Here is a 9,807-nt window from a genome sequence, read left to right on the forward strand (position 1 = left end):
TGAATGTAAAATACATAACAGTGTCTGGACATGATAAAACTCAACAAGTAGAGTTCCCTCTCCCCATTTTCCTTTATGGGAGATCCGGGAGTGGCCCATACAAGGAGATCTGAGGTGGCTGAAGAAGAGCGGGTTTTCCGCCCCCTCTGGGTCAGGTGGCTGGCCCGTTCCAAGACAATTTACATACTCCTGCAGGCGCCACCCACACCTGGAGCAGTGTCTTCATCCTGGCTGAGAACCTAGGGCCTAGGGTTTGCAGCCTGCCCTCTCTCCTGCTTTTGGAATGGAAGGAATTTCTTTCAGTGAATACATTTCCACTCACTGATAGGAACTTTACGGACAGTGCATTTAGGCCTCATAGAGATGCTGCAGTCTTTCTTAGAGATGGGGGCAGGGGGAGATGTAGTCAAATACCTGTTGCCTCCCTTCTTGCTGCTAGCTCTGCGTAATACATGTAGGTGTCGTTAGACCAAGGTGACCCAGCAGGATTGACAGTGTGAGGGTATAGATCAAAGCAGAATGAAGACGCTGACCCTGAAATCTGAAACTCCACGCTGATGCTCTGTGTGTGTGTGTGTTGTCGTTCCAGTGCCTCATGGCTTGGGAGTCGATTATCCCACTACTGCAGGAGAAGCAAGAGGCCAAGTAAGCTCCTTCTTGGGACAGAGACTCTCCTACCTATGCCGGGCATGGCGCCCACACCGGAATGTCCCTGCAGTGCTAGAGAGGTAGCACCAAGAAAACAACACAGAAACATCTCTCGTTTGTGTATTTCTTTCCCTTCCCCCCCACCTTTGTCCGACAGTTGTTTTCAGTGAGTATTTATTCCTTGGTGGCGTCTGTAAGGCTGTCATCATCTCTCAGCAGAAGAAGCATACCTCCGTGGTGTGAAGGAACCTGTTCGGTGGGACACTACGAGGATTTGAAACTGAGGGACAAGACAGCCCTCAGCTGACATTCTGACATCTCGTTACAGTCCCCTCTTTGGGGACGGCAGAGTTGCCTGCCGTGGAGGAGAACCCGGGTCCTGCCTTGCAAGGCCGTGAGGAAGGCATGGACAGAAGGCAGCTCCTGCCTTCCGTGGATGCACAGTGGCTCTGGAATCGACCTCCACGGGCCTCGACTCGTCTTGGCCTAGAAGGAGGTGTCGGCGCCTCTGTGGAAAGCCCTTAATGTACAGTGTAGCTCTGAGTGTGGCCTGCTGCCTGCCTGTCATGAGTGACACCTGTGTTATGGTTTCCGGTTCGCATAGGACCGTTTAATCAGTGTCTAGGTGCGTCCATGCTAGAGCAAGCAAGCTAGCATCCTTGTCCTTTATGCGATGCCTTGGGAAGCTGAGGGGGCAGTGCACCCCGAACTTGTTTCTGACACTAAAATGTAGTAGATTGGAAACTGTTTTGTGTAAAATGAAAAAAAGGTGCATTTTTCTCTGTGACGTTCTTCGATGTTCTTTTGCTTGTTAAATGTCATCAGGGTAGAGAGTTAGGCCTGTTAGGGGTCATCTGTTGTTTTGAAGTCAGAGTAGCCCCGAGGTGTTGAGGTCAGCGGGCATATACCAAGCGCCACCTCCCATGTCTGCTTTGTGCAATTTGCCTTTACCTCACCAAAAACTCCTAGTTTAATGTCTCCTGCTGTGTCGGCTAAATGTTTGGGCATCCTTTTGGGGAGAGGCTGGCATATTCTTATGATACAGTCAAGATGTGTAAACTCAGTCTGAATGCTCTACGTGAAGTGCTTTAACCTTACTCTTTCCTAGTCAGGAAGAAGAGTCTGTATCCAGGTGGGCCTCGAAGATGCCAAGTGTGACAGCGAACTCTTTGCTACTGGTTAAGCGGAAACCTCCTCAGTTTGCAGCCACGTTCCTGGGGACGGCTGCATCTAAAGTCTTCATTTCAAACTATTAGCAGGTTTCCTTTTCAAGTGTGTCAACACAAAACAGACAGACAAAGAGGATCTCTCCTCCAGCTTGTTTTTTTCCCCTCATGAAGTTAAAGCTACCTGTGTCATGTTTGTGTTCTCTCGTCTGTGGCTCATCTCTATAAAATTACAAATCTGAGCCTCAAATAAGCGGTAGGATTATTTTTTTTAATAAAACAGCTGTGCTGAGACACTGCTGCGTTTGCAAGTGAACCTGCAAATACTGGTCAACGTGCAGACTGCTGAGGTCACTGCATTCCGCTTCTAGCTGCAGATCTTGGGGCAGCCACGGCTGTGATGCTGGTGGGGCAGCCGTTGGACAGCCCAGGACAGTTTGGTTCTGCTTCACCGTGTTTGAAAAAGTGGCGGTTTAAGTGATAATTTGTACATCAGTTGGTACTTGTGCACACTGTTAGACCCCATTTGTGCCATTCTAAAATCCTTTGATGTGAATTTTCTGTTTGGTACAATTAGAGATGATTCATTGAAGCAGAAGGGTGAGAACAGTCCACAGACCCCGAGTGGTGAGTCAGTGTTTCCTTCTACCTCTAAACCATCCTGTTGGTGTGGGTGTCAACGTCCAGGTCCAGCCTGAAAGCTTGCTGGTGGAATCGGGGCATGCATGTGATAGTGGGTTGATGGCCTCCTACGGCTATTTGGCAGAAAACACTAGACTGACCCAGAGGCGAATGCTTACCTTTGGGAACATGTGAAGTCTTGCCTGGTGGAACGTATGCTTTAAAAATGTTGTCCAGTGTGATGCAAGCTTGGAAAGAACTGTGGAAGGAGTTCCAGGAAGACTAGACTCTAGTCTGCTGCTAGTTGCCGAAGCCCAGGCACATTCCTGTGGAAGGGTTAGATGGGCAAGAAGGCAGCCCTACCAAAAAAAAAAAAAAAAAAGAAAAAACCATCAGGTTCCTTGCTAGGATATATGGGGAAGGGGTTGGGGTACACAGTCATCCCCTTACATTATTGGAGGCAGAAGACTGGTTCTGAAGGGATGCAGGCATCTTGGGCTTTTATCTTTCTCAGTTTGTTTGGTCTCCCTGTGATGTGCCTGTGCTTTAAGACTCCAGAGAGAGCTGGAAAAGGCAAACCGACCTCCAGCGTGCCATTGACAGCAGAGCTTGGAGGACCAGGGTATCTTCCTTGGAGACTTGCAGACTTCCTTGGAGAAATGGTCTTTCCAGAAAAGGGACCTTTGTCCCTTACTTCTGGCTGGCATCTGATGAGGTGAGGAGGCTGGCGCAGAATGCCAGGGACAGTAGGCAGCGGAGGAGGCCCTCCAGCCCTTCCCACCCCTGCGGCTCCCTCGGGCCCCCGAGGGTCAGCAGTCCCAAGCATTCACCTCTCCATCTCCATCAGCATGAAGGTGATTCCCTGTGAGAAGTGTAACCCAGAGACTTATGTGCCAAAGACTGCCCCGTAGAGGCTTCATCACCCCATCCTTCTTGGCTCCACAAAAGTCGGGGTGCTGAGATCACTGACTCCTCTCTTGTATTTATTTTCCAAGAGGTTTTTGCTTGAGGATGTGTCTTACCTCAGGCAGACACACGTGGACAGGTTGAGACTTGAGCACGTGGCAGTGGAGTGGAAAGTCATCCCTGTCAGCTGTCCCTGGGCCGGGGAAGTGAAAGGTTCAGTTCACCTGGGTGAGAGATCCAGGCTAGGGCAGAAGAGAGAATTCCTAGAAACTGAGCAGATCTTAAAGATGCAGGTGAGGTTGAAGAGAGCAGTTGCGATTTGCAGCCGATATGGACACTGCTCGTCCTTACCACATGCTGGATCTCCAAGAAGACTCTAGGCTGCTCTGCTCAAAGCAAGGAACCACTGCCCCTGCTCGAGCCAGGTTTGGGGTTGGATTTTATCATTTTTAAAGACTTAACGATGATTCCTGGGTGACCTCAGAAAAGTGTGATGATGGATGTGACGGGCTCTTATTTCACCGTGCTGCTCGTTGAACCCACCACACACCTTTCTATAGCTGAAATAACAAATACCAGCACGACTCTGGGGATGGTGGTGGATGTAACCTAAGTTTGTCTTCATGCCAAATTTCAGCCACACCCAGAGTGTGTCCTTCATGTTACTGACTTGAATGTGTTTTCTCAGTGGCTGTCCACACAAGGGAATTAAATGCACACCTGCTGCTCGTTTCCTGTGAGGCTGCCATTTGTGTTGGGACGATGGGCTGTTCTGTTTAGAGAAGGGCACGATGCCGTGTGGCAGTGTGCACATGGACTTTCCCTTGGGACGGTATCAGCCCAGGAGGCACCCAGAGGTTGTGTGACTTGGCCCTGCTGTTGATAGCATTGAAATCACGGGCACCTGGCTCTGTTTTGATGCCATTCGTTGGGCCACACAAGAGTCATCCTCTGCCCTGTGTCCTGAGCTGGTGAGAGTGGAGGGAGAGCCAGGGCCAGAGCAGCCTGTCTTCTGAGCAGAAACGGCCCTTTAGAGCAGCCAGAGTAGAGCCCAGTTTTAACCCATCCCAAGACCCAACACAGGTCTGCCCGTTGTCAGGGTACGGCACACCAGTCCTGGCCCCCACCTTCCCAGACACCTACTTTCAAGGTCTGTGGAAACTGGGTCATCTCATCCTGAGGCTGGGGTAACACTGCTTTGGCCATCCCTGTCTGCAAAATTGTTTTGGGAATTTGGGTGTACCTTCTCCCTTTCAAAAGTCCTCCATGTGCCACCAGATTGAACACGCCCTCTCACTTACTGTGTTTTCTCTATTCAGATGACATTTCCCTCAAATTTACCTGCCATCCCCCGGGCCAGACCTACAGATTGAGCTGGGTGTGTTGGGAGTTGTTCGCCTCTTTGTGGTTTGTTAATTGAGTGAATAAACCAGGAACCTGATTTTTCATCAACCCACCCAATAGGTGGTTTTGCTTTCTGTATTAAGGATGTCTGGTCTCTCCATAGTTGCACAGATCAGAGCATGTGCAGGGCTGTCTACGTTAGAAAAGGTTTGGGGTGGGGGGCAGTTACAGGGAGTGTGACTGTTTTTTCTTAATCAGATGTCTTTGAAATGCTCTCCGGGTGTGACTGTCTGACCCCTTCTGTGTGGCAGAAGAAATGTTATCGAGGTAGTTTTTACTACTGTAGATAGTCTGTAAATAAGTGCTTTGAAAAAATAACGTTAACAAACCAGTAAGATATTTGTCTGATTCATAAACATTTTGTGTATTTAGCACTTGAAAGTCAACAAATCCAGACTTTTAGAAATGCCACAGACTGTTAAAAGCCTAACTCTACTTTTTGAGAAGTTGTCAACACCTGCTAATATGCCTTATTCTTCAACTACTGTTTTTTAGATTCTGGATAGAAAGAGTTTTTAGAGATGTAATCAGTTGTTCAGTTTAAATACTTGAGGCCTAACATAGCCAGTCTTTGTTCCTCTTAAAGAAACAAGCAAGAAAGTGAGGTTCATAATTAGGGCTGCCTTTTGGGAGGAGAAAGCTAAGTATTGCTATTGCCAAATGATATTTTTGATAATGTAAGGAAACACAGGGACCACAAAACCTTTTTGTTGTTGTTGTCGTTGTTGTTTTAAAGTGTGAAAGATTAATTTAGTGCCTTTTGGCACATTTTTGATATTACGGTATCAGCATCGACAAATCACTTAGATACAGAGAACTCTATAGATTACGACAATATTAAATGTTTACCCTGATTCTGTAGAACAGCTTCTTAAAAGATACCGTGGGGGCCTCAGAGCAGCATACTTTACATAGAAATTCTCCGCAGGTTGAAATGCCAAAAACACGAAACGTGCTGCTGACACACGTAATTTAGTCCTTTGTCAGAGAGCTTTTACTGTTAAAACCAGCGATTGGGGACAGCACGTGCGCCTCTCCGGGCGGCGCTGCCCTCTCACCGGGTCATTCTGGGTGGCCTGTAGGCCAGGTGTGAGCAGGTGACACCTGCCAGCTCCCCTGTGCGACAGGCTGGCTCACAGTCTCAGACCATCCCTCCGGTCACAAATGATACTGGAAGGAGGGAAGGGGGGTTGCTTTTTCCCCAGTGGGGAAGTGGGGAGGGGAAAGTACATTGCAAACAAAAATGTGACTCCATGGGATAAAACAAGGCCCGTGTCAGCTGGGCCCCCGTCGAATAACAAACCAGCAGTTCTTAGCAGTCAGCACCGTTCTCCTGGGCACCCCTGAGGTTTTGGTCCGTTGTACTCTTGTACCTGTTCCCTTGATGTCTGTGTGTCGGGAATGCGTTCAGACATGATGTACATCTGATATATTCCCGTGAAATAAGCTGCCAGCAAACTTTCTAACTTGTATTTTAACTGTTGGAAAAACAAACAAGCAAAAAAAAAGCCTTTTGCTTAGGTCATGTCCAAATCATGGACTGTTTATTATTTTAGAAATCATTCTTTACATTTAAAATTTTACAAGAAAAACCCTGAGGTATTGATCAAGTCCTCCGTGTAAATGTGTGCTCTTCTCTCCATGCTGCTGTTCAGCCACATCAAAAGCTGTGGGAAAAAAAAATAAATGTGCTTGAGAATGTGTGTCCTAGATGAGAAGGCAACTTATTTCCAGATCAAAGTCTTTGTTTCATGAAGCTACCAAACTTTAAAAAGAATGTCACCTTTTTTTTTTCCTTTGTTGTGGAACCCAGAGATTATAAAGAGAAAAAAGTTCTTGTTGCATTTTTGATGCTGGCATGAGGTTTTTGTCCACTTTTTTTCATATATCTGCGTATAAAAAATTCTGTCCATTGTGTACTATGGGATTAGTATTACATTTCAAGGTAAACAAAAGAATTTGTATTGCTTGATAAACTGTTAGCTTGTAAATTTAAAACAGGTTTCTTTACCTCAATTAACTTAAAGTAATGGACCAATAAACCTATAAAAGACGCTTTCTTTACCTTGAGTCACGTTCCGTTTGTACGGCTTTCTAGGACAGGGAAACATGCGTGCCTCTTGTTATTCTCTCTGAAGAGGTATCCATTTGCCTGCAAGAATCAGGATATGCATAGCGACAGGAAAAAACCCTATAATTTAACTGTTTTTATTCTTCATTTCTTTTTGGACTTGTCCTCAGTTTGCCCTCTCCTACATCTTACAAGGTGACACCAATCTGAGGACATGAAGAAACCACCCAATGTCCATCTGTAACCGTGATTGGCAGGAAGGCTGGCAGCCAGCGCAGGTAATTACATAAAGGATTTCTTCCTATTCTATCCCGTAGCAAAGCACAATGTCATATTCTGAGAGCCAGTCATTTCCTGATTTTTTTTTTTTGATTCCTACGTTTTAAAAAAATCTGTAAAGAAAGAAGAAATGTCTGTAGCTCACTTGAGCGTGCAAGTGTGTTGTAAATTAGAGACCAGAATGCTCAGTTAAGCTTACCTAATGATGGCAATGCACTGGAAATGGACTTAAACTGGTGCTAAACTTGGCTTACGGATAGTAGACACCATTAATATAAGGCTTCAGTTATACAAAATGAGGCAGCAAGGTGTGGGATAAGAGATTTGGGATCAAATGTCAGCTTTTCTACTTTCTAGGTATGTGGCTTTGGGCAAGTCACATCTCTCTGAAATTCAGTATTATGATCTTTGAAATGAAGACATGCCTTTCCTGGAAGGTTGCCGATAGGACTAGCAATAATGGTCTGCACCTAAGGGTCTGCTGGGCCCACATTATGTGATAACACTTATGGAAAGACTTGTCCTATTGTTCAAATATGGCCAACTTAAATATCAAGGATGTTCCCATAACAGTCCTTCCTGTGTGCTTTGCCAGTTGAAAATTTAAAAGGGAGATATATCATTTTTTAAACTGTTTTCCTTTAAAGAAGATTATGAAAATAATATGATGGAGGATTGTAGTCAGACTGAAGGTCTGGGGAATAGATGGGACTAGATCATAAAAAAGAAGTGATAGAAAGGGGGATGGATTTCTGTGGTGAGGGGAGGGGGTCAGAGATTACTTGGAGATTTCCAGCCTGGGAGCTGGGAGGTGATGCCATTTACTGAAATATGAAATCAATCAAGAGGAAAACAGAAGGTGAAGGATAGGCTTAGATGGTGGGGTAGGAGAAGAATTTGGTTTGGACTTACGTTTGAGGAAACGCAGGGGGAGGTGTTGACTAGATTGTTGGAAAGAGAGTTCTGGTAGACTAGATTACCTGGGAAGGGAACCAAGGGCAGGGCTTTGGGGGCCTCAAGAATTAAGGATGCAGGGAGAGGAGGAGGGGGACTCAGCAAAAGTTCATAAGGAGAAAAAGGCCCATAGCTTAGAACAGTGGTTCCTAAGCCTGAGAGCTTGTGAAAACACCAGTTTTGGGGCCCCACCCCCAGAGTTTGATTTGGGTAGGGCCTGAGAATTTGCATTTCTAATAGGTTCCCATGGGATGCTGATGATGCTGACCCAGGAACCACACTTTGAGAACCAATGGTTAGAATGTCTGCTAGAAGACCTGGAGAAAGCTGAAAAGGTTTGACACTACTACCCTGGTGACAGGTGGGGTTGAAAAAGAGTCAATACTAGGGTGTTGAGAGCCCAGCTTAGGTGAAAACCCACACGTTTATGGCAGGGTCAATGTGGACAAACAAGGAAATTATTCTAGATGTTAAGAGCAGGTTTTTTAGGACAGGAATGGAGAAGCCAATGATCAGATTCATTTAGGTTGGGGAACCGGTTCAGGGGCTAGGGTTGGGGAGGCTAGGTGGTCCAGAGGAATGAGCATATTGGTGAGAGTTTGTTTAGCGAGGTAGAGCATGGCCTTGAACTCATCTTCCCTGTCCCACCTTCTCTGCCGCTGTTGCCTGTCTCAGCGAGGATCTCTGCCTCCTTAGGAAGGAGATTTGGGGTTGCCTGAACCCCAGATCTGAGTCATTCTTGCCTCCCTCTACCTCACCCTTTGCAGCTTATCCACACCAACTTCTGTTGACCTCTAGCTTGCAAATATTTCTCCAAGTCCATCTAACCTTTCTCCATCCTCATAGCTTCTTACCCAGTGTCGGTCCACCACCATCCTTCACCTGGATTCATGCAGAGGTCTCTCTGCTCGTCTTCCTTCTGCAAGTCTTGCCCACTCCTTCCTCCGCCAATTCATTCTCAGTGCTGCGGGAGTCCTCTTTCTAAGATAGAGGTAAGCATTCCATGTTCCTGCTTAAAACCTTTCAACACCTATGCCATTACTCTAAAGAGAAACTATTTTTTCCTTTTAAAAAAACTTTTTATTGAAGTGGAGTTGATTTACCGTGTTGTTAATTTCTTCTGTTATATATATTCTTTTTCATATTCTTTTCCATTATGGTTTGTCACAGGCTGTTGAATATAGTTCGCTGTACTGTGCCGTAGGACCTTGTTGTTTATCCATCCTATATAATAGTTTCCCTCTGCTAATCCCAAACTACCATTCCTTCCCTCCCCCGCCTTTCCCTTGGCAACCTCAAGTCTGTTCTCTATATCCGTGAGCCTGTTTTTGTTTCATAGAGATGTTGATTTGTATTGCATTTTAGATTCCACATATAAGTGATATCATGTGGTATTTGTCTTTCTCTGTCTGACTTACTTCGCTTAGTATGATAATGTCTAGGGCCATCCATGTTGCTGCAAATGGCATTATTTCATGCTTTTCAATGGCTGAGTCGTAGTCCATTGTATATATGTATCACATCTTCTTTATCCATTCATCTGTCAATGGACATTTAGGTTGTTTCCATGTATGGCTATTGTAGGTGGTGCTGCAGTGAACATTAGGGTGCATATATCTTTTCGAATTACGGTTTTCTCCAGATACATGCCCAGGAGTGGGATGGCAGGATCATATGGTGACTCTATTTTTAGTTTTTGAGGAACCTCCATACTGTTTTCCATGGCTGCACCAATTTACATTCCCACCAACAGTGTAA

General features: G+C 45.8%; 1 protein-coding gene across 16 annotated transcripts in view; it reads left to right on the plus strand.

The window, feature by feature from the left end:
• Positions 1-9,807, plus strand: part of SNX30 (sorting nexin family member 30) — a 132,188-nt gene that overhangs the window by 112,980 nt on the left and 9,401 nt on the right. For 3 of the 16 annotated variants that reach the window (XM_073806424.1, XM_073806423.1, XM_073806421.1), the window contains one exon: positions 1,761-6,815. In XM_073806424.1, the coding sequence (XP_073662525.1) occupies positions 1,761-1,904 (144 nt within the window). In that variant the 3' untranslated portion in view covers positions 1,905-6,815. Of the gene's footprint in view, positions 1-589; positions 1,428-1,756; positions 6,816-6,986; positions 7,095-8,289; positions 8,385-9,807 lie in introns of those variants that run through there. The other 13 variants (XR_012332633.1, XR_012332634.1, XR_012332635.1 and 10 more) reach the window with 13 other exon arrangements.

Source organism: Tursiops truncatus, chromosome 6, assembly GCF_011762595.2.
Source record: "Tursiops truncatus isolate mTurTru1 chromosome 6, mTurTru1.mat.Y, whole genome shotgun sequence".
NCBI classification, from domain to species: Eukaryota; Metazoa; Chordata; class Mammalia; order Artiodactyla; family Delphinidae; genus Tursiops; species Tursiops truncatus.